Source organism: Glycine soja, chromosome 18 (genome assembly GCF_004193775.1).
Source record: "Glycine soja cultivar W05 chromosome 18, ASM419377v2, whole genome shotgun sequence".
NCBI classification, from domain to species: Eukaryota; Viridiplantae; Streptophyta; class Magnoliopsida; order Fabales; family Fabaceae; genus Glycine; species Glycine soja.
The window spans coordinates 39,282,388-39,305,888 of NC_041019.1; the positions used below are offsets into that span (position 1 = coordinate 39,282,388).

The 23,501-nt window shown below is 35.3% G+C and overlaps 1 protein-coding gene across 8 annotated transcripts; it reads left to right on the forward strand.

Moving 5' to 3' along the window:
- The first annotated feature begins 2,439 nt into the window (after positions 1 to 2,439).
- Positions 2,440 to 22,587, forward strand: LOC114396394 (chromatin modification-related protein EAF1 B-like). Of its 8 annotated transcripts, XM_028358337.1 has the most exons (25): positions 2,441 to 2,957; positions 3,540 to 3,597; positions 3,748 to 3,796; positions 4,907 to 5,095; positions 5,180 to 5,234; positions 5,323 to 5,420; positions 5,557 to 6,958; positions 7,050 to 7,169; positions 7,303 to 7,575; positions 8,364 to 8,555; positions 9,116 to 9,196; positions 9,371 to 9,428; positions 9,529 to 10,040; positions 10,143 to 10,196; positions 11,396 to 11,453; positions 11,578 to 11,774; positions 11,874 to 11,927; positions 12,039 to 12,119; positions 13,437 to 13,574; positions 13,917 to 14,036; positions 16,078 to 16,169; positions 16,381 to 16,593; positions 16,687 to 17,062; positions 17,339 to 19,078; positions 22,092 to 22,587. In XM_028358337.1, the coding sequence occupies exons 4-24, from the start codon at positions 4,953 to 4,955 to the stop codon at positions 18,995 to 18,997; spliced, it is 5,976 nt and encodes a 1,991-aa protein (XP_028214138.1). In that variant the 5' UTR covers positions 2,441 to 2,957; positions 3,540 to 3,597; positions 3,748 to 3,796; positions 4,907 to 4,952; the 3' UTR covers positions 18,998 to 19,078; positions 22,092 to 22,587. The 8 variants fall into 8 exon arrangements, with proteins under 8 accessions (XP_028214144.1, XP_028214138.1, XP_028214137.1 ...); XM_028358336.1 differs by lacking the exon at positions 3,748 to 3,796; XM_028358338.1 differs by lacking the exon at positions 3,540 to 3,597.
- Positions 22,588 to 23,501: the final 914 nt, after the last annotated feature.

Genomic DNA, 23,501 nt, shown 5'->3' on the forward strand with positions numbered 1-23,501 from the left:
TTTTGGTCTTATATGTGTTGTCTATCTGCAATTGAACCAACTCTCTTCTATGTCTTTTACCAATTGCATGGCTTTAATGTGAGATTGGGGACGAAAAATATGTATCTGACATTTAATCTCCGATTGAAGTCCACCAAGGAAGTACCCTAAATGTTTGTCTTTTGGTAATCATTGTACTTGAGAGGAAACCAATTCAAAGGCTTCAATGTATTCCTCCATGAAACTATCTTCTTTAGTTTTGTTAACCTCTTAAATAGATTCCTTTGTCTTCTTCCTCCAAATCCAGCAACCAAGGCTTCTTAAATTTATCCTAACTGAGACGCTCTTCTATTTCTCTTAGCGGGTGAAACAATTATATAGTTGAACTTTCAATTGACTTGGCTAACTTGATCCTTACACCCTCCATAGTATTTTGCACCTCAAAATAAATTTTTGCTCTTGTAATCTATTCTATGAGATTATCTCCATTAAAGGCAAGTGATTTTTTCCTTTTAATAGTCATTCGACACTCATTCTAGGAATAATGATAGTTTGATTTAGATCCATCTATAATAGTCCATTTATAATGATGATTTGAACTTCCATCTATCTTATCCACACATTTACCCATCATTTTCCTCATTTTTGCGAAAAAATTCTCAGAACTTCACTCCAATCTAGCCATTTTTTCAACCAAATTTTCTATTATGGTTCCAATTTGATCTACTTTTTCTCTGATGTATCCACTCGAACAAACATTTTTGCAATTTGATCTACTTTCTATGGGTGACTACCATTTAATTCCCATGGATGTTTGTTTCCATACTCTTAGAAATTTCCATATTTATAGGTGGATTTGTCTCAATATTAATTATTTGAGTTTAAGCTTTTGTCATCGCACCATGGTCCTCCACTTTTAGTTGAGAGTTTTCCTTCTTCAATGTTAGATAAAGGATAATGGTGTAATAATGCACCAAATGCCCATATCAACCACAAGATGAGTATATTATGTGAATCTCCTCGTAAGAAACTTTATACCAATTTTCATCCAACCACATCTATCCAACCAAGAGTTTCATTAAATTGATCTCCATGTAAATGCTTGCAAACCTACGTCTTTGATTTGTTAAATTATTGTTGTCAACCTTGATAGGTTGACTCACAACCAAGACCATAAGTAGAAGAAAACTTTCATCAGTACACCAAATTAAGACCAAGAAAACTAAATAATGATCTTTGGGATTTAGTGGGTCACTTCTAAATAATGATAAAAACTCATTAAAGAGTCTTACAAAACTTACATTGTCTCTATCCTCTAGCAACTCAAATTTGGCCATGTAAAAACCATGATCAACATCCATAAATAAAACCTATGTTCAAGTGCCATATTTTCTTAAGTTACTCCCTCATGATATTGTAACCAATTTTTTCCTAACAATTTGATCACAAAAGCATCCTTCTGTTGACTACAAAGGTCTTAAAACACTTTCTTATCCTAATACAACTTTTTGAAGTAAGAGATTTTCATCCTCATGCTCTATTTGGATAAACATTTTGCCATAAGATCACTTTTTCCCATCATAGGGATGGCCTTTTGGTTTTCCAATACCTTATCATGAAAAGACATTATTGATGTCGTGTTATTATTGACAAGTACTTTCGCCAAGGGAAAAAACTACGATGAGAGAGTAAAGGAAGAAATCAAGGAGAAATATACCTAATATAAGTTGTAAAAAAAATGATAGCAAATACAACACAATGATAACAAAAGTTATGATATTTGGTGAACAATGAAGGAAACCAGGGAAACTAGTGACGATGATAGTAAAAACAACCATCATGTTTTTTCATTTATTCCCATTTCCATTTTTCCATAGAACATTTGAAAGACTCCAAGTCCTTGATACAATGTCTTCTTTCTATCTTTCTCACTTTAAAAATCCTCACTTTTACACCCATTGTAAGATTGAGAATTTGGTGAAGGCATGGAACATTGTCTCTATCAATGCAAAAGAAGAGGTGACACACAATTAAAGTTTGAGAACCAAAATTTTAAATTGAAAATAAATAACACTTCAATTATTGTTGTACCACCGTACTTTTAAAGAAAATACTGGAAACATTAATTTTTATTTTCTGATTTGACTCATTTGAAATTATTTTTAGAAATATTTTCAAGTTTTAAACCCATGTTTTCATCTTTAATTTCTTCTTTAAATAACATTTTCAGGTTCATAATCAAATAAGTAATAAGTAATGTTATAAAGAAATATCAAAATAATTTGAATTTATTTAAAACATTGTAACATTGTAGTAAATTTTTTTGATTGGACGACAATACGTCAATATTAACAAATTATGTTAGCTTTGGCGTATCACATCGTCTCCTTCCTTGCAATAAAACCAAATCAAAACGTTTCTCCTAATTGCCAACATCCCAATTCACAAGCATAATTAGAGCAATTAAACCAAATTAAATTAAACTCATTTTTCAATCTGATTGAATCACACTCACACACACACATCTTGATGAAAAGGAAGAGGAAGAGTGTATAATAAAAAGCCCAAAATGGACGTCCAATTTCTCACAACAAGCCCTCACCTCTGCGCGTCGTCGTGTTGATGCCCCAAAGCCCACACCACTTCACCAGAGGTCGCTTAGTCCCTTCTCTCTGTCTCTTCGAAACATCACCAACGACAACCCCCAACACCAAAACGACCCTTTTTTCTTCTTCAAATTCTAGAGAGAGAAACGCAACGCAACAACCCCAATTGCTCCATCCACACACACTGAGGGAACAAAACAAAACGAAACAAACCCAACCCTTCTCGTATTCGGTTCCGTACGCGTTAGGTTTTAGGGCAAATTCGCCTTCGTTGTTGTTTGGGGACCCCCCTTTGTCCAAAACCCTAGGAGAGAGGAATTTCGACTCGGGACGCGCTTGAATTGTGCCCTAGGTTTGCATTTTCGCGCTCAGGTGCTCTTCTCTCGCCTTAATTGTTGTTTTATTGACATTCCCTCGAAACCCTAGAATTTTTTAATTGGGGGAATTATGGGGAAATGGTCGCGGTTAGGGTTTTGAATGTTGGGGCGAATTGGGTAATGGTGTTTGTGCTATGCATTGTGTTTGGAATGGAATGGGTTTGTGTCTGTGTCTGTTAATGGGGTGCTGCATTGCTGTGTTACTAAAATCTGAGAGTTTTTGTTTTTGACACTTGCCGGGAATGGAATTAGAATGCTTATGTTTAAGTGGGGGAGCTAGTAATTTGAAGTGTAAATATGTGGTTAGTGATGGCAGTTTGAAATTTTGAAGGGAATCATTGGCGGCAACCTTTTCATGGGATGTAATATGGTTATCGAATATACATGTTAAAATTTTACGTATTAACTACCATAATTTTTAGTTTGTTGCTATTGGTTTAGTTGGTATCCATCTAAATTGATGCGGGTGTGTGCTGCTAACGTGTTAATAACTCTATGTATTAACTACCATAATTTTTAGTTTGTTGCTATTAATTAGTTGGTATCTTTCTAAACTGATGCGTGCATGTGCTGTTAGTGCGTGCTGCTTCTGTCTGGTCAAAGATTCCCTTTCCTGTGCAAACATTTTAAGATTGGTGAGCTTTTGCTTTCAACTTGGACATCATTTTGGCTTTTCCTCTAAATCTGTTGAGTCGTATATATGTTATTTGTATCTTTTAAATGATTGATATAATCTGGTGACTTATGGGAGGATAACCATGATCGTTAATATCATTATGTTGCAGAAATTTTCTAGCATGTATCTCAAAATGTTTTGGGCAATTTGATTATAAGGTGAAGCTTTTGCTCAGTAACTGGTATAGATCAGTGTGTTTTTCTACTTGGGTTACATCTTTTCAAAGTAGTATTTACCTGTGGCTTATCTGGAATGATTATCTCTTATCAATTATCAGTTATCCACTCAGTGGAAGCAGATATCCTTTGTGCTAAAGAAATATCTGAATTTCAACTGTAATGGAAATGAAAAAATCTATTATATAATGTATGTGAAAAACTAGTAGACAGGATCTAAAACTTCTATCACATGCTAGCTTTTCATTACCAAGTGGTGAACAGAGTTTACATTTTGGCATGGACCCCCTTTCATATAATAATAGAAAATTGAAAATTGAAAGATTTTAAATGGTAATGCAGTGCATGATACTTAACCATGAACTGTTCATCATATCATTTTCGGCTTGCACTTTTTGTTCTTGTTTTGGAGTATATTATTAGTTAATAGTCTAATAATATTTAATAAATAAAACAAGGAAAGTACTGAGTTCCCGTGAGAGATTATTTACAAATTACTTGGAAATATAAACATGATTCCTAATATATATAATTTCATAACATACCTATATTTCCTTTGCCTGTTCCCATTTTATATTTAATCATTATGGAACATTGCAACCCATGCTTGTAAGTTGGGCATATAGACATCCTGGATTGAGATGGTTTACAGTTTTAGGAAACTGTATACGATCTCAAACCATCCAAATTTTTTTATAATCAAAATTGATCTTAAATTCAGTTGGAAAAAAAACTTGAGCAGTCTAAACTTTAAACACATACTGCATGATATGCAGTATCTGGAATTTAGGGACCCAAATTCTAGACATCCTGATTTAAAAGTCTTTCATAGAGTAGAGCCACATTTTTAATTTTGGGAATTTTTTGATATGGAGAATTAAATCTTGCTGAAAATTAGTTCACCTATTTCAACTTATTATTTTGAAGTACGTTTCTACATGCATACATGAAGTTACTGTCTGTTCGTAAAGTATTGTTTAATTGTTAACGTTTCTAATGTTTGGTCAGTGAGGAGCTTTCTAGTCCTTACCTGTTTTCTTTGTACTTGGATTTACATCCTAATTTGCTGTCTTTTCTTTACAAAATTTGCAGATTCTTTGGTAGATGAAAAGTGACACTCTTAGATATTAAGAGTGGGATGCATGGATGTAACTCAGGATCTGCTCTCCTTGTAAATGCTGAGGTTGATTCTATGGGAGGTGTTGTTGATGGCGGAGTTGGTATTGGTTTGAAAACCTCTCCACGCCGAGCAGCAATTGAGAAGGCTCAGGCAGTGCTCAGGTGAAGGGGAAACTGTTTGTGTACTTGCATTATTTGTTTGATTGTGTCTTATGCTTGAAGAATAACTCATGAATGTTGATACAGACTGGAGTATGATGCGCGTGAAGAAAGAAGAAGGGAACTAGAATTTCTTGAAAAAGTATGACAGCTTTGTTCTTCTGCAATCTTACATTAAACAAATTTTCAACGTAAATGATGACCAGCTCAGTTGTGCTTTGTAATTGCAGGGAGGGAATCCTTTGGACTTTAAGTTAGGGAATGCTGCTTCAGTTAGTGTTCAGTCTACTTCACTCACTGATCAGCATCAGGAGCAGTTTGTGACCAGGTTGGCTATTATTTTCTTGTCTTTTTTTTTTGGTCTCCAGTATGTGTTACTTGTTTATGAATATCTACTGTGTATTAATTTGTTTAATGATGCCCTATCAATTCTTTCTCTTGTCCTCTCTTCTAATATGATTCAGTGAAGCAAAAGGTAGTTTTGTATTGACTGCCTCCCCTCATGGTGACTCTGTCGACAGTAGTGCTAGACCAGGGGTCCCTTCTCTTAGTGAACCAAATACTGCTGATAACCTCTTGCTTTTTGATGGTGAGAATGAGTTGCTTGAAGGCGAAAAGAGGTCTCTACATCCAAATAAAAGTAATAACATTGCTCCTTCAGAGCAATCTTCTCGAATTGGTGGGAATCAAAATGCAAAGGAGACTGAAGATTCTGCTATTTTCAGGCCATATGCGCGGAGGAATAGGTCCAAACCAAATCATGGTCCTCGTGGGGCTTCAAGGGATGTGAAGGGAATAATATCTGATACAAACAAACAAAAGGACCACAATGTTCTTTCTGTTTCTAAGCCAAAGCCTACAGGTTTAAATGGCGAGGTACTTTCTAAAGATACAACATCTAATAATCCACTGGGCAATGAGTTGGTTGGTGCCCCAGCTTGTCAAACAGCTAGTGGCAATGCCAGTGTTCCTGAAGACAACTTGGATATTGGCATGAATAAAAACTTCAAAGAAGATCAACGAATTATACCTTCTCAAGATGATATTGTACAAAATCCAGTTGTCTTGGCTTCTGGGGAAGCTAAAGCAGTTGGAGAAAGGGACCTGGGAAATTCAGGTGATCTTGAGCCTCCACCTTGTGCAGCTACTAAACAACCTGGAAATGAATCTTGTTCTGGTCAGCCAAATGGATTTGGAAACATAAAATTAGACAGGAAAGGTGTACCGAATGGAGACCAAAATTTCAGTGCTGCATTAAGCATGAAGAATTTTGATTCGGAGTCCTCTTGTGCACAAACTAGTTTAGCTATAGATGTAAATAATAATAATAATATGTGTAGTAATGCAAAGAATATTGATGCAAATAAAAATACAGTGGAACAAACATCAGAATTTGAGCAGAAGCTGTATTTAACTGGCTGTGGAGTTGTAAAAGAAAGGAGTAATACCAATGCTGGTGAAAGTGGTGTTACTTCTAACAATGAACATGCTACTGGTTACGAAAACCATTCTGGTAGTGGTAATATGGTCAAAAGTGAGGAAGGCATCCATACTAATAGTCTTGGCATGCAAAACAAGGTGAAAGATTCTTCCAATATTAAAGGACCGCACCACAATGAAAGTTCCGTATCAAATGCTGATAAAGAGAAAAGTGTTGGCCTGATGGGTCATCCTAATTGTATCAGGGAAGACAACTGTGAAAGACTTAAAGTTCCTATGGATGTGTCAATTTCAACAACTCAAACTGCTCCGGTTGAAAAGGTTGCTACTACTGCCTCTGACTGTCAACCATGTTCTACACACAACTTGAAGTTAGCAGACAAGGCTCATGAAGATTCTATTTTGGAAGAGGCTAAAATTATAGAGGTTTAATTTTTTGTTTCCATTTCTATTGATTGTTCTTGTTTTGTGGGTTTGTCAGCAAACTATAACCTTCTGATATCGTATGTTAACACAGGTCAAGCGGAAGAGGATTGCAGAGTTATCTGTTCGCACATTGTCCTCACAGATCCATAGAAAGTCTCGCTGGGGTTTTGTCCTCGAGGAAATGACATGGTTGGCAAATGATTTTGCACAGGTTTTATTTTCTAGACCTGCTTGTGATTCTCTGCTCTATCATCATTCTAAGGACTTGAAGACTAACCCTTGTTAAATTTAATTGATATTTGATTTTTAATACATCCTTTTGTCCCACCAAAATGTGTTTGTAGGAGCGTCTTTGGAAGATAACTGCTGCCGCACAATTGTCTCATCAGGCAACTTTTACTTCTCGGTTAAGATTTGAAAAACAAAGCAAACATCTTGGGGTGAAAATTTTGTCTCACAACCTGGCAAAGGCAGTCATGCAGTTTTGGAATTCAATTGAGCTCCTTCTAGACAATGATGTTCCTGACTGTAACTGCATTGATGATTCAGTCGAATCTGGGAACATTGATTCAAATGAAGCTTCTGGGGACAAGAGGAGCAATTCGAAGATGGTGCTGGTTATTTACTCTGTCCTTTTATTATCCCATTCTTAAAAAAAGTGATCCTTCTTTGTTGGCCGCCACATTGTCTGGTGTTGTGACAGTACTTAACTTTTATACAAATGCAAATTCATTTACTCTAAAAGGAATATTCTCTCAACAGCAACAAACTAAATTCATTTAGTTTGTGTTTAGAAATGTACTTGGTGATTACATAAACTTGAAAGTGCATCCTAGATGTTATGCTTTGTGGAGTCCTGAATCTAGTGCTTGTATATAAAAATGGCATAGATGGTGTGTGGTTGCTTGTGTTCTGGTTTGTTGTTGATTTGTTTTGTGTATCAGTAATTGGGTTATGGGTGGACTTTATTGTGCTTAATTTAACTAGGTATTCCTATTATTTGTCATTATGCTTAAAAACTAAATTTCATAATGTATTTTGTACTCTTGCTATTTACTTAGCTAAATTTTTTAGACTTGCTTGAAAGTGTAGTTGAAGAATTGTTTGTTATAATGCATTCGTATATTAGTTTTGATTATCATATACTTTGCCTTTTTGGTTTGATTTGGTCATTTTTGTCATGTATGTTTGTGTTCTTTGGAGTTATGCGTTTTACATTATTTAGATGCGTGAGTTTCATTATTATTGATTGATTTGAATGTTTATGCTATGATTATGATCTGGGTGTTTTGAGATACTTCTAAGTTTTCCCTTTTTTGTGGTCAGTTTTAGCTTTCTATTATAATTGCTTTACAATCTTTTAGGTATTTGTTACTGATGCTTGAATGTTGGTGGTTTTGGTCAGGAAACAAGCAAATACCTGGATGGACAAAATCCCAGAAAACAGGTGGCACTTAAGGTGCATAGTTATGCTTTGAGATTTTTAAAGGATAGTAGATCTCAGGGAATTTCCAGTCAAGCAGAAGCACCGACAACTCCCGATAAAATATCTGACTCGGGCATTGTTGGCATGTCATGGGATGATCATCTTACAGAAGTATGGACCGAGTTACCCTATCCTTATTTGATTAGCTTATAAATTTTGTACGTTAGTGGTTCTCTTGTTTATTTTCACCGTTAGTCAAATCAAAATCTTGTTTTGAAGTCCATTGTATGTGGTTGTTTCAATATGATTTAATAGATGACTGTGGTTTACTTTTGCTGTTTGCTTGTTATAAGAAACAATTTTCATTCGACTAGACTGCAGTTTTACATGCTGCATATCACCTGTGCGTTGCACTGTGAAATTAAATTAAATATAGCTAATAATACAAAATATATTAAATTATATTTTATACTTTTAAATTTAGTAGAGAAGATTTTATTATAAAATGATCTAATGAAATATTAGATAAAAATATGTTTGTAAAGATAAAATTATGTTCTACAAATTGATATAAACTGCTTAGATAAAATATGAGTATTAAATATTAACAATTATAACACCATTAATAATTTTTTTATAGTTATTGATTACTTTGATTTACTTTTGCTATTCGTTATGATAAGCATTTTTTTTTACCCAAATATCACTTTTACATGTTTCTTAATTTCCAGGAAAGCCTTTTCTATACAGTTCCTCCTACTGCAATGGAAGCATACAGAAAGTCTATTGAATCTCATTTTCTACAGTATGAGGTAAATTTATGCTCATATATGCTCTAATTTTACTACCTTACATTCCTGGATGGTTTAATGCTCCATGACTGCTTCTTAAGTTTTATTGGTTTGAAGATACTTTGGTGTGACGTGTGAGCCTTGTTCTTTTATCTTTTATGTCTTATACTTTTGATGGCACTGTTTCCCCCTCAGAAAACTGGTAGTAGCATTCAAGAGGAAGTTGAAACATCTATGTATGATGCTGCAACAGGTACTATTGGGAACATGTAGATTATTTGATTTTAATGTATATTGTTGATCAGTCCTGAATCAATCACAATTTATATTTTACTTTTAAAATTTATATTTAGAGTTTGGGCTTGAAGAGATTGCATATGACGAGGATGAAGGAGAAACTAGCACTTATTATTTGCCTGGTGTCTATGAGGCTAGCAGATCATCAAAATCATTTCAGAAAAAACACAAAAACAGGATAAAGTCTTACAGTCATAAGTCCAGTGAAATTGGAACTGATTTGCCTTACGGGCATTATTCAACTGGAGCTCAGCCATCCGTGCTATTTGGAAAAAGGCCAGCTAGTTTAAATGTTGGGACAATTCCAACGAAACGCATGCGTACTGCTTCTAGGCAGAGAGTTGCCAGTCCTTTTGCTGTGATCTCTGGGACGGCACAGGCTCAAGCTAAGACAGATGCTTCTAGTGGAGACACCAATTCCTTTCAGGATGACCAGAGTGCTTTAAATGTTGGATCACTGATCCAGAAAAGTTTGGAGGTGGAGTCAGTTAGAGATTTTGAAAAGCAAGTACCTTATGACTGTGGAGAAACATCAGTTAAAACAAAGAAAAAGAAGCCCAAGAATCTGGTAATCAAAATCTGTATTCATGTAACTATGTCTGCTGACTTTTGAGACTTGTGGATCTTTTTTGTATTTCTGCTGTAGTTTGTTAAACAATTTTGTGTACAGGGTTCTTCATATGATCAAGGATGGCAATTGGATTCTGTTGTCCTGAGTGAACAGGTTATTCTTTTTATATAAAATTTCCTTACCATGATATTCATCTTTCTACTTGTTCATGATGAAACTAAACTCGAGTTCTGATTGTTTAATTTGGTCTAAATATGCTGTATTTAGAAACACTTTATTACATCTGTGAAATTTTATCATTGCATGCGTTATATTTGGTGTAGCAGTTGCTCCATTATATGCTATTTCCACTATAGTGATTTGGTTTTGGCTGCTCCACACTTTTTAGAAGGTTATCTTATTCCTTGTGTGGCATATTTTTGTCCTTTTTGTGTAAGCAGCGATATTTTTATAATTTAGTGTATTTGGTTGGAAGTTGGAACATGTAAGAACAACTCCAAAGATCCTATTCTATTAGGTGAAGTTGGCTACATGGATCACATGATGCCTTTAGGCTCGGCTAGAGACCAAATCCTTTAGAGATATTTTTTACTATGAAATTTCTCTTAATAAGTTTCTCTAATCAGTCTAATGTCCTTGGTTTGCTTTTCCCTTTTCTCACAGGGCCAAACCACCTTAATTTTCTGTTGTGTTTTCCTCCATCAGTGCTCCACCAATATCTCCTCGTATTAGTGTTGGCGTGCTGCATTCTCACTTATGCTTTTTCCACCTTTTCTTTTGTTTTAAAACCCAACATTCACTAGCAAGATTATAGCCGAACATATAGTAGTACGGTAAAACTTTCCTTTGAACTTGATAGGTACTTTGCAATCATGAGTAACACCGTTGTCTTTCTCCATTTTAACAATTCTGCTTGTGTCTTACGTCTGGTGTCCTCATTAATTTCCGTCTTTGTAATATTGATCCTAGATATTTAAACACAAACTTTTGATATGGCATTTTCCCAGAATTTTACTTCCAAGTCATTTTCCTCGTATCTTACTAAAATTGCAATGCATTATGCATATACTTTGTTCTACTCCTACATAAGCGAAAGCTATTTGTTTTCAATTTGGTTGGAAGATAAGTATATACCAGGTTGTTTGCTTTGGTTTGAGCATTTCAAACGTGAAAACAAACATACCTATAGAAGTTAATAATGTTTAGATGGGATATGGAGTTTTGAACTTATAATGCTTAATGTTGCATTGGAGTAGACATTGGAGAACTTTACTTTTATGCTTTTCCTTTTCTTAGTTGTTCACAATATTTTCTTCAGCACTTATCCTATGGTGTTTTAATGTATTTAACAGAGGGATCATTCCAAGAAGAGATTGGATAGTCATTACTTTGAACCTAATGGAAGTAGCGGTAAACTGCCTTGTTTGTTTTTGGTGATCTGCCTTGTTATCTGAAAATATATTTAGATTTTTTTTTCTGTAGTCAGTATTATATTTTTTTCATGCTTGACATTTTTAGCTGTTGTGCTTTGAAGGTTTGTATGGCCCGCATAGTGTGAAGAAGCTGAAGACAACAAAACAATCCTTTGATAATTTTGACAATGTTGCTCCAATAGCTAATTCTATTCCCTCCCCTGCTGCTTCACAAATGAGTAACATGTCCAATCCAAGTAAATTTATTAGAATCATTAGTGGTGGACGAGATAAGGGCAGGAAAGCCAAAGCACTTAAGGTAATTTTGCTGGGAACTTAGATGGTTGTGTGGTAGCAAAGTATCTGTTGTCACCATACTGATCTTTTATTTGCATTTCTGGTTTATTGATTCTTGTAGGTTTCTGCGGGACAGCCTGGTTCTGGAAGTCCTTGGTCACTATTTGAAGACCAGGTTGTTTGTTGTTTGTTAGTTATCTCAACTTAACTTTTATGTTGTTTTTTGGAGTAAATATTTCAACTTCATGACTTGCATAAACTGGTTATCTATTATCCAATGTTGCAGGCTCTTGTTGTCCTGGTGCATGATATGGGTCCGAACTGGGAGCTTGTTAGTGATGCCATCAACAGTACTATACAATTCAAGGTAATGATAATATGATATGCATATATAATTACACATATAGGAAAGGTGCTATGGTTGCAGGACAGAAGGACATCTTCAATGATAGTTGTCACAATCCATCACCAAAAAATCTTCATCTTAAAATATCTTTTTTCTTTTTACTGACGTTCACCAATTGCACCTGCACCATAATAGGAAAACTGAGAGAGTCTCAATGTCTGTCAAATAATGCTGAGTAAGAGTAATGTTGTTAAAAAATGTTTATGGCGCAGCCATGGCGGTATGGCGTGGCATTTTGGAGCTTCCATCATTCGCCATCTGCCATATTGCATTTTATGGCGTTGCCCACCATTTCTGATATGACACCCCCTATTCATTTGTATTGGGAAAAACCCAAGTCTCACATTAGTTAGAGATAATCCCAAGATGGAGTATATAAGTGGGAGGCAACCGTCACCCTATGAGTTAGCTTTTGGGGTTAAGTTAGGCCCAAACCCACATTCTAAAATGGTATTAGAGCCTATCCTAGATCCATTAACGGGCCACCCATCATATTATCCATGCACCAAGCCTAAAAGTACTGGGCGGGGGGGGGGGGGGGTGTTGGGAAAAATCCAAGACGGAGTATATAAGTGGGGGACAACCCTCACCCTATTAGCTAGCTTTTGGGGTTGAGTTAGACCCAAACCTATATTCTAAGAATGTGGCGTCCATGTTGTGTGCTGTGGCTATGGTAGAAATTGCAAGAGATTTGTCAAATAAAAAAGAGAAGGGTTTGGGTCGTATGACCTGACCCATAGGCCCACAACGTTTAAAAACCCTAGGAAAAAAGAAAGTAAGCGTTTGGGCCATGTAATCTGACTAGACCCAAAGCCCAAAATGTTTGTTAAACCGTAAAAAAAGTCCTATATTCTTGAGATATAAAACTCTGACCCATTACAAAACTCAACACTGCACCCCAGCAACGTAAAAATAATATTACCGTTTTCAAATTGGTCATGGTTTTTTTTGAGATTTGTGATTTGGAAAATTGGCCTTCGGATTCACGATTTGTATCCTGATTCAACTACCATGCTTCTGCCATAGGCTGCTATATGTATATGGCGGATTTGTGGATTTTTAGTTCACTGTTGCCATAGGCTGTTATTTGCTATTGATAACCTTGATTGGGAAACTGAGCAGTTGTGGATGGGGAAACCCTTGGAAGGAGTATTCTCCTTTTTTCTGTTTTCCAGTCAGTCAATCATGATAGAACTAGTCTTTCTTTTCTCCTTTGTTTCTCAGCTATCTTTCTCATGGATCTGTATCTGAAGGAATACAATTTTGCAATATTTCCAGTGTATTTTTCGGAAACCAAAAGAGTGCAAGGAGCGTCACAAAATTTTAATGGATAGAACTGCTGGGGATGGTGCAGATAGCGCTGAAGACTCAGGGTCCTCTCAGTCTTATCCGTCTACACTACCTGGAATTCCAAAGGCATGAATACTCTTATTATTTGGTTTAATTACTCATTTGGTCTCTATAGTTGCAAAAACTTTAACTTTTAGTCCCCACACATACAATTTTTAATACTTTTTATTCCCTACACATATCCTCTTAATCCCTTTATGTCCCATGTGGACTAAAAGGGATTAAAAATGGTATGTGTAGGGACTATAAGGGGATGCTAAGTATTGGGACTAAAAGGGAAAGTTTATGTAACTATAGAGACCAAATGATTAATTAAACCTAATTATTTCTTATTTTGTATTATGCTTTCACTCATACATATTAGTAGATCCTCATTGTTTGATTGGTTTTAAATTTTTGTATCTTTAGCAGGGTAGTGCCAGACAGTTGTTTCAACGTTTGCAAGGACCAATGGAGGAGGATACTCTGAAGTCTCATTTTGATAAAATTATCAAGATTGGGCAGAAGCAACGTTACCACAGGAATCAGGTTTTAATCAAAATCATTTATATTAGATGGACTCTAATATGCAATTGCAATGACATTTAAAAATGGTATTTATTACATGTCAATCACTTTTACGACTAGTTAAATCAGATGATTAGTTAATTCAAATATCTGGCGAACTTAATTGATTTACAGTTGAAACTTGAATTTAGTGATGCTTCCAGTTTTACAGATGTCACTTTAAGATAAGATCTGATTATTTTACAATTGCCTGATTGTATTACATTGGGCGTGAGGGGGTGTATTGGAAAAAACCCAAGTTTCATATCGGCTAGAGATAAGGTCGAGGTAAAATATATAAGTAGGGGGCAACCCTCACCCAACGAATTAGCTTTTTAGGGTTGAATTAGGCTCATAATCCTCATTCTAAGACTAAAGAACAGAACAAAGGAAAGAGAACTCTCCTCCAAGGGTTTCCTCTTCACAGGATTTCTCCTTTCACAAAAAACTAATTGTCAACTTACAAATGTTGACAGACCTGAATGAATTCCCTCTCATTCAGTCATATTTATTTGTCACTTACTCTAACTAGTATTCCAACTCTTAGAATTTGCTCTTAAGATCTAACTCAACTCCCGCAAAACCAGCTTGTAAGGTGAGGACTGTCCAAGCTTTATGAGCTCTATTTAAGCCATATCTCTAGTCGATGTGGGACTAAACCACCGCCCTTGGGCTGCAGTTAAGGCAACCCCCAAAGAGGCTGCAACTAAGGTGGGTTAGGGGTAACTGTAATCAAGGCGGCTTTCCAACACTAACTATCCTAACTAACTCCACCTTACCCACAATGCTAAGAATACTGCCCCTTCTAAAAGTCAACCTTGTCTTCAAGGTTGAAAGCAGCCAACTGATAGCAGAGATTTCAGGTTACTATTTCCCCAAAATCTACTTGTGCAGCACCCCTTCTTCATCCCAAGTTGCATCTTTATTGGGCTCAATGCAGTTTGACCTTGAATTGAGCTGGGTGAAGCTGTTTGAATTTAGTTTGAGTGTTGTTTGAGGCCCACTACTGGAGTCCAAAGCAGATCCAATCAAGCCCATGGGGATTTCCGACTTGAGACTGAATGGCCTTGGACAGGGGACTCTTCAACAACCGGCTCCCATTCTGTAGTGCTTTTGACAGCAATGCCTACGCCTATATGAAGGTTCTGTGTTTGGTTGTTCCAATGATAGTGATGGGCTGACTGGCTCTTCCTCCAAGAAAGCAAGCCCTTTCTCTGGCTTCAAGGATTCCAATGATCAGTGATGTTTTGTTTCTGCATTCACCTTGCCAGCACTGTTTAATCTCTCTTTTATTCCCTCAACCTTCTTGATTTCAGAGGGCTGTCTCTTCATCCTTTCTTCATCTTTCACCCTTTTCTCCTCAAGAACATTTCTTTACTCCTCAATAGCTTGTGCAGCCTGTGCTTCAACTCTGAAATGCTGGCCTTTCAAGCATATAAAGGATTGCATTTCTTGATTCATTGCAAAAGAACAGAACAAAGTCCTCCAATGGTTTCCCCCTCAGGATTTTTCCTTTCACAGCAAAACTAATGTTCAATTTACAAATGGTAACTGGCAGATCTGAATGAATTCTCTTACCTTAACTTCCTATTTTTTTTTTATCAGTAACTCTAAAAACTATTATTCTAATTATCCTTAATTAACTCCCCCTTCCTGCAGTCCTAACGGTAACCTTTTGAGGATTGGACTTTTTGCATCTATTGGTTTATTTCCTGGTTGATTTCTAAAGTGCAGTTACCTCTGAAGAAGTTGGACATTTAATCATAATTTGTCATATTTTTTTTATTAATTCTGATTTTGATGTGGTTACCTAGCAAACAGCACAACTTTTTTATTTCCTGTTGGCACTTTTCCTGCTGATTTTTTATGGTAATATCTTACTCATATGAGACATACACTGCTGGTTTGTAATTATTTCTGAAGAATATTATTGATGTGTATCTATGAGCAAGGTGGTAGCTGTAAGAATTTAAAAAACTCCTTTTTATGACAGCTAATTTGAAATTTTTTTGTTTAAATGCAGAATGATAACCAACCATTAGTACCTGTCCATAATTCGCATGTGTTTGCTCTTTCCCAAATCTGCCCAAACAACTTGAATGGAAGTGTTTTGACGTAAGTTCTATTTGATTTGATTTGATTTTTATGTGTGTTGGGTGGTGGTTAGCATTGAAGTTTTAAAGTTATGAATACTATTGCATTAATACTGTCTATTCTCATTTAGCCACAACTAGGCTTACCTTGAAATTTTCACATTCTGGTTGTACATTATTGTTTTGTATGGCACAATCACAAGTATCTTAACCATTTTTGAGTTCTGGTGAAGGCCACTTGATCTTTGTGATACAAATCAAACAAGCCCAGATGTCTTGTCCCTTGGGTATCAAGGCTCTCATGCTGGTGGTTTACCAATGTCAAATCATAGTTCTGTTTCATCTGTTCATCCTTCAGCTGGGCTAAATTCATCAATTTCATCATCTTCTGGTATGGGCCTTAGCCATAACTTATCAACATCTGGTCCATTGGCAGCCCCTGCCAGGTTAGCACATTTTATGACTGGAGATTCTTGCTGTGCAATTATTAAATATACATAATTAGTTATTCAATGCTTGGGGACTGCATGTGTTTTCAGGGATAGTAGATATGGAGTTTCCCGAACTCCAACTTTATCAGTTGACGAACAGAAGAGAATACAACAATATAATCAGATGATATCTAGCAGAAACATGCCACAATCTACCATGTCTGTTCCTGGATCTCTTTCAGGAAGTGACCTTGGTGGTGTGCGAATGTTGCCTGGTGGAAATGGTATGGGGATGTTGGGTGGGACTAACAGAAGCATTAGGCCAGGGTTTCAAGGAGTGCCATCATCATCTACGCTCAGTTCTGGAGGCATGCTTTCTTCTAGTATGGTGGGGATTCCAAGCCCCGTAAATATGCATGCTGGAGTTGGTGCTGGACAAGGAAACTCAATGCTGAGACCTCGGGAGACTGTACATATGATGAGGGTGAGAAGTGCTCTTGTTCTCTCTTAATTTAATTGGTTCTATTGGAAATAATTAACATTTTGGAGTTTGAATTTCTGCTTTTGGCTGTGAAACTTAATATCCATCCAATTTGGCATCCTAGTTTTCACAATGTTTCCAATAGCTTCTCGACTAGGTTGGGCAATAAGTTTATAGCAAGTCAGTTCTATTTTGATTGATCTTGCCTGTGTGCATCAATTAACATTTATGGTGATCCTATTTTATTTAACTAATGATTTTTCTTCCCATTTTCTTTAGCCTGGTCACAACCAAGAGCAGCAAAGACAAATGATGGTTCCGGAACTTCCGATGCAGGTCACACAAGGGAACAGCCAAGGCATTCCTGCTTTTAGTGGGATGAGTTCTTCCTTTAATAATCAGACAATTCCACCACCTGTTCAGTCATACCCAGGACATGCCCAGCAGCCACATCAACTATCTCAACAACAGTCCCATCTCAGCAATCCCCATTCTCTTCAAGGTCCAAATCATGCTACTAATTCACAACAGGCCTATGCGATTCGATTGGCAAAGGAACGGCACCTGCAGCAACAACAACAGCGATATCTGCAGCACCAACAACAGCAACAACTTGCTGCATCGAGTGCTTTGAGTCCACATGCTCAGGCACAGTCCCAGCTTCCTGTATCATCAACTCTGCAAAATAGTTCACAAGCACAACCTCAAAATTCATCGCAGCAAGTATCTCTTTCCCCTGTAACACCAACATCCCCATTGACTCCCTTGTCTTCTCAGCACCAACAACAGCAGAAACATCACCTACCACATGGTTTCAGCAGGAATACTAGTGCTAGTGCATTGCCTAATCAGGCAGCAAAACAACGGCAGCGACAGCCACAGCAGCGGCAGTATCCACAGCCTGGTAGGCAGCATCCTAATCAGCCACAGCATGCACAGTCTCAACAACAGGCAAAACTTCTGAAAGGACTAGGAAGAGGAAACATGTTGATCCATCAGAACAATGCTGTGGATCCATCTCATCTAAATGGATTATCTGTACCTCCAGGAAGCCAGACTGTTGAGAAAGTGGACCAAATCATGCCCATCATGCAAGGTCAAAATTTATATCCTGGATCCAGTAATCCAAATCAACCATCCAAGCCATTGGTTCCTGCCCATCCTTCAAATCATTCCCTGTTGCAGCAAAAGCTACCTTCTGGACCAGCAAACACTACATTGAAACAACTTCAGCCAGTGGTATCTCCTTCTGATAATAGCATTCAAGGACATGTTTTATCCGTTACTGCAGGCCATATGACATCACCTCCACAGCCAACTGTTGCTTCTAACCATCATCAACTTCCACTACAATCTCAGCCACCGTATAAGCAAAGTAATCAAACTCAATCAAATGTTCAGAGAATGTTGCAACAAAATTGTCAGGTGCAGTCTGAGTCATCAAGCATGTCTCAATCTGATTCACCTAAAGTTGATCAAAATCCTTCAAACAGTGCTTCACAAGTCAGTACAAACACTGCAATGTCTCCTGGTTGTATGGATGCAGCTAGTGTAACTGTTGTTCCTCCTAGTGCATCTTCTCAGTGGAAAACGTCAGAATCACCATCTGATTCCAATGTGCCCAATCCAGTTACTCAGGCAAGCTCTCTGGGGAGCACACCTATTGGAAATTCTGCTGGAAATGAGCTACCAACTATTAGTCAAGGGCTGGGCCCACAACAATTATCAACTAGCTTACCTTCCCGTGCACATAATTCTGGGGTGCAGTGGCAGCAGCAGCCACTGGCTCTTCAAAAACAAACTTCATCTCAACCCATCCAATCTCAACAATCATGTCAGCATTCAGAACATCAGCAGCAGCAACAGGAGCAGGAGCAGCATACGCAACCAGGGAAGAGCAGTTTGCTTATCCATCCACCCAATTCTAAAGTGGAATGATGACTTGTAATGGATGAAGCAGCTGAGAGTGCTTGGTTCTGTCGGTTGGAATCTGTATGCCCTTTTGTCACCATTGTACAGGTATTTTATTTTCTATGGCCTTGTTTTTCGAAAATTTATTCATTATTGAAGTACATATTTCATTAAATCTTTTTGATGGAAGGGTGGGATAAAATTGTGAGTTATCACTAGTGGTATATGAACATTGGTACTTTGAAATTTTGTGATTGGTGTTTATTTTTGTGAAAAGTTTTTCCCTCAATGGTAGTCTCAGTAGTATATATTCACTTGGTTGACAGTGGCATTGCGATAGAAACCTGGTATTTTATTAAAACAAATAGGAAAAATCTCTTATGAATACAGCTACAAACTTGGTCAAACATAGAGGGTTTGCACCTCCTAAGCCCAAAGTCCCCAATCCTAACTAATTGTAACTAACTAATGGTGTTAAACACTTTATTATTTGAATTTTGGGGTTGTGTTCTGCAATATGCAAAGTCCCTTCTGATTGGGGCTACAAAAAAGGAATAGAGTTGGGATTAGGTGTCGTTTTAGCGCATAGAAGGCTAGTTTCCCCCAATAGGTAGAAACCCTGGACTTTTACCAGCAAACAAGGGAAATCTTTGCATAAAAACTAGTATGGTACCTGTGCTAATGCATGGGTTGTTTTATATTTTTTTGTATATTATTTAGTTATTAATTTGTATAAATATTTTTCTTTATAATGATTATTTCATTATCTCAAAAAGTAAAAAAATAAAGTGTAAAAAAAAAAAAATCTTTGTACGATTTGCACATGTATTGAAACATACATTTAAATATTTTTTCTCAGGAATAGACTAATTTGACTAATGAATAAACCGCCCCCATACATCCCGTGTTATACATATATTTATAATTATTAATTTAATTATTTAGTTATAAATTTTATATAATATTTGTATTATGTATATTATATATAAATATTAAAATTTAATTATGTAATTATGTTCATACTTTAATTTTATAATTATTAAAAATATAAATGTATCATTTTAACAGTTAAATAATAATAATAACAATAATTGAATAAAAAATTTAAAATTATACATTTAACTTAAAATATAATTTAATTCTTTTTAAGTTCTTTGTTGTTTATTAAATTACATGTGTGTGTAATATATAAAATTTTAAATGATAATTAAGGAAAAATTATAAACTATATTCAATTCGGTACTTTAAAATCAAATGTTAGAGAAATAGTATTTGTTAAAAGTAATTTTCTTATATTTTCAGTACTGAGCTTTCTTATATTTTTAACGTGAACAAAATATTATTATTGTATCATATTTTAAAACATGCCCATGCTGCATATTGTGAACAAATATCTTAAGTGATTAGAAATATGCACTTTTTTATTCTTATATGTAAATAAGAACCGCAAACCAAATCACATTCTCAGCTAGTAAAATGGTTTCTGAAAAGGCATGTAGCTGGTTAATAATATAGAGTATACATAGAAATGCATACCATAATTAATAATGAAAACAGAATATATATTTGATTCTAGTGTAATGATATAATAGCTGTATGGAAAAATAAATAAAAAATTATATACAAAAATGTTACTTTAGACAATAATAAAATATTGATTAATTGAGAGTCAATAATAATTTTATCTTTACTGTAAGCTAATAACAAGTATCAATTATAAAAATCATTACCGAATACAATATATGAAGTATATTTCTCAAACACAGTTTAATAATAATAATAATAACTTTGGAACCAACTCAAAGAAATGGTTAAATTCAAATCAGGTCGCTCTGCAGTGATTTCATAAACAAAACAAAATTTATAATTAAGGAAAAATTATAAAGTATATTCAATTCGAAACATTAAAATTCTTAGAAAGTGAGTTATAAGCCTAACTCAATCCTATAAAATCAACTTGTAAGATGAGGGTTACCCCTCTACTTATACTTTAATTTGGTCATATCTCTAGTGGATGTGGGACTAAACCACTAAATCACCACCCTCATGGTTGCACTTCGTTGCAACCCCAGAGAGGCTACAACTAAGGCAGGCTAAGGGGTGTACACAATGAAGACAACTTATCTAACACTTTGACTTGCACCCAGGAGTTTCAGCCTGGAGCATGTTAAATGCAGGTGAGGGCCCAACAATGAATCTAGAATAGACTTTCATATCATTTTAGAAGGTGGGTTATAGGCCTAACTCAAACCTACTTTAATTCGGCTGTATCTCTAGTTGATGCGGGACTAAACCATTAAACCATCACCCAAAGAAGCCACAACTAAGGCGGGCTAAGGGGTGTCCACAATTAAGATGACTTTTCCAACAAAAATGAAACACAACAAAATTAGTACTGTTTACAAACATAAATGTTAGAGAAATATTTTTTGTTAAAAATAATTTTCTATATTTTTTTATCTTAATATTTTAATATAATATACACTAAATAAAAAAATATTAATGAATGTGAGATCAGTTAAAGTATTTGAGTAATTATTAAATAAGAATATTTATGTTAGTTCAGTTAAAAAACTATTTTAATTTTGTAAAGTGATTAATATTGTGCAATAATTATATATGGTTAGGAGTCAGAACAATTAATATTTAATTAAATATTAATCATGCTATTTTGATTCCGTTTCAACAGCTTTTTGTGAGTACACAAAAAGAAGCCTGTTAGTTGCATACTGAAGGTTTGGAGGGAAAAATTTAACCACTTAATGACATGTGACAGGGAGAGAGAGGTGGGGAAAACTTTTAATATATAGTAATTTATAATAGATAGTAGATAATAGATATCATTGATCATCTTTTTCCGGCCAGGCCCGACCTCTCTGGCCATTGACCAATCACTGATTCCACTGATGTGATTGTTTTCTCCTAGAGAAAATCCACTGATGAAATTTTCTGATTTTTGTAATATGCATAGCTTAAGATCCTAGGTTCCTATTAATTGTGCATCAATTTTATCCGATGTGTGAATCTGGCCTTTGATTTTTCTTTTCCGGTGTATTTATCTATTTTTTGATGGCAGAATGAAAAAAATATATATTTACATTTTGTTATGGTTTTTGTGCAGACGAAGCTGGTCGTCCATGAGGGCTTTAGAATATGGAGATAGATATCCATTGTTTTGTGTAGGCTCTGTCAAAAGATTAGGAAAAATTGTATTGGTAGGCATGATTACTTACTTCATTCGTTTCATAGGTCTTGTATATTACCACTGCTTTTTGAGGGTTTTCTACTATTTTCTTTGGAAAGAGACGAATATAGAGGCATGTGTACAGGGTCGTCTCTTCTTTCCTTGTAGCCCCCTCCTCATTTTCCTTTTATTTTTTCCTCGTTCTCCCTGCCCTTGCAGAGGAGCACTTTATTTTTTGTTCTACTAGATTAGTGAATGTATTATTAACCTGTTAGATAATTGGGATGGGAATCATTTTTATGAGCAAAAGCCAATTCAAGGTTTTGTGAATACAAGATTTCTGGTGTATGCATCTGCCATTGGTGTCTGCAAACAATTTTATTTTACAGGTTTGTAACCATTTTTAAATGGGATTAAGCCAGAGCTTATCTTATTCCTTGTGTATCAAGAAACAATATTTTTTTAGTGCAAATGCAGGTAACTGCTCGGAACCATTGGGCTGGAGATGTGAAATTATTCATGGTAAGGTTTATTTGTTTAATCCTTTCAGAAGGAGCCAGTGGAACTGATGCTTTGTATTCCTATAATGTTGGGGAGTTGGCCTTGATGAAATGCTTATATTTTTGTAGTAGTAGATGATATTGTACAGTGCATTTTTATTTGTCACGGATGAGGAAAGTGTTTTGTATTTTATATTTAGGTTTTGCTTCTGTATCTGCAAGAGAAAAATGTTATAGCCGAGGGTAGAGCTTGTTAAGAAAATTTGAGCCTTAAAATTTATTTTGAAAGTATAACATAATACAGCTTGTCATTTTTATTATATTTTTTCACATTGACTATAAAGGATTGATAGTTTTTTTTTTTGTTTTGGTTATGTCTAGTACTTATTCAATCTATATTTTCAGTATAGTTAATTTTAAAAAAGTGTGTTAATTCTAATTTTAGAAGTCACTTTAAGTAATAATAAAGTTACGAGTATTTGTAATGTTTTAAAAGCAATGCATGCATTTGAATTTTTTAATACAATTTGACATTATAATATTTACTAGATTTTTTTTAAGATTAATATACTTTTGAATTCATCCTCATTTTGAAATAACTTTTTCCCTCCTATATATATTATTCATAACTATTTGATTATATAAATTTTTGTAACACTAATAATATTTGAATTTAACTCCAATTATTCTTCATTTAATTTTTATCATCTTTTGATATTAGAACACTACTTATCATAAGAGATTTACTTATCGTAAGAGATTAATAGGTTCTATATGGGCGCAAAAGTTTTTAATTTGTCAAAAGAAATCATGTTTAATATAACTTTCATGATAATCAAAAGTCAAT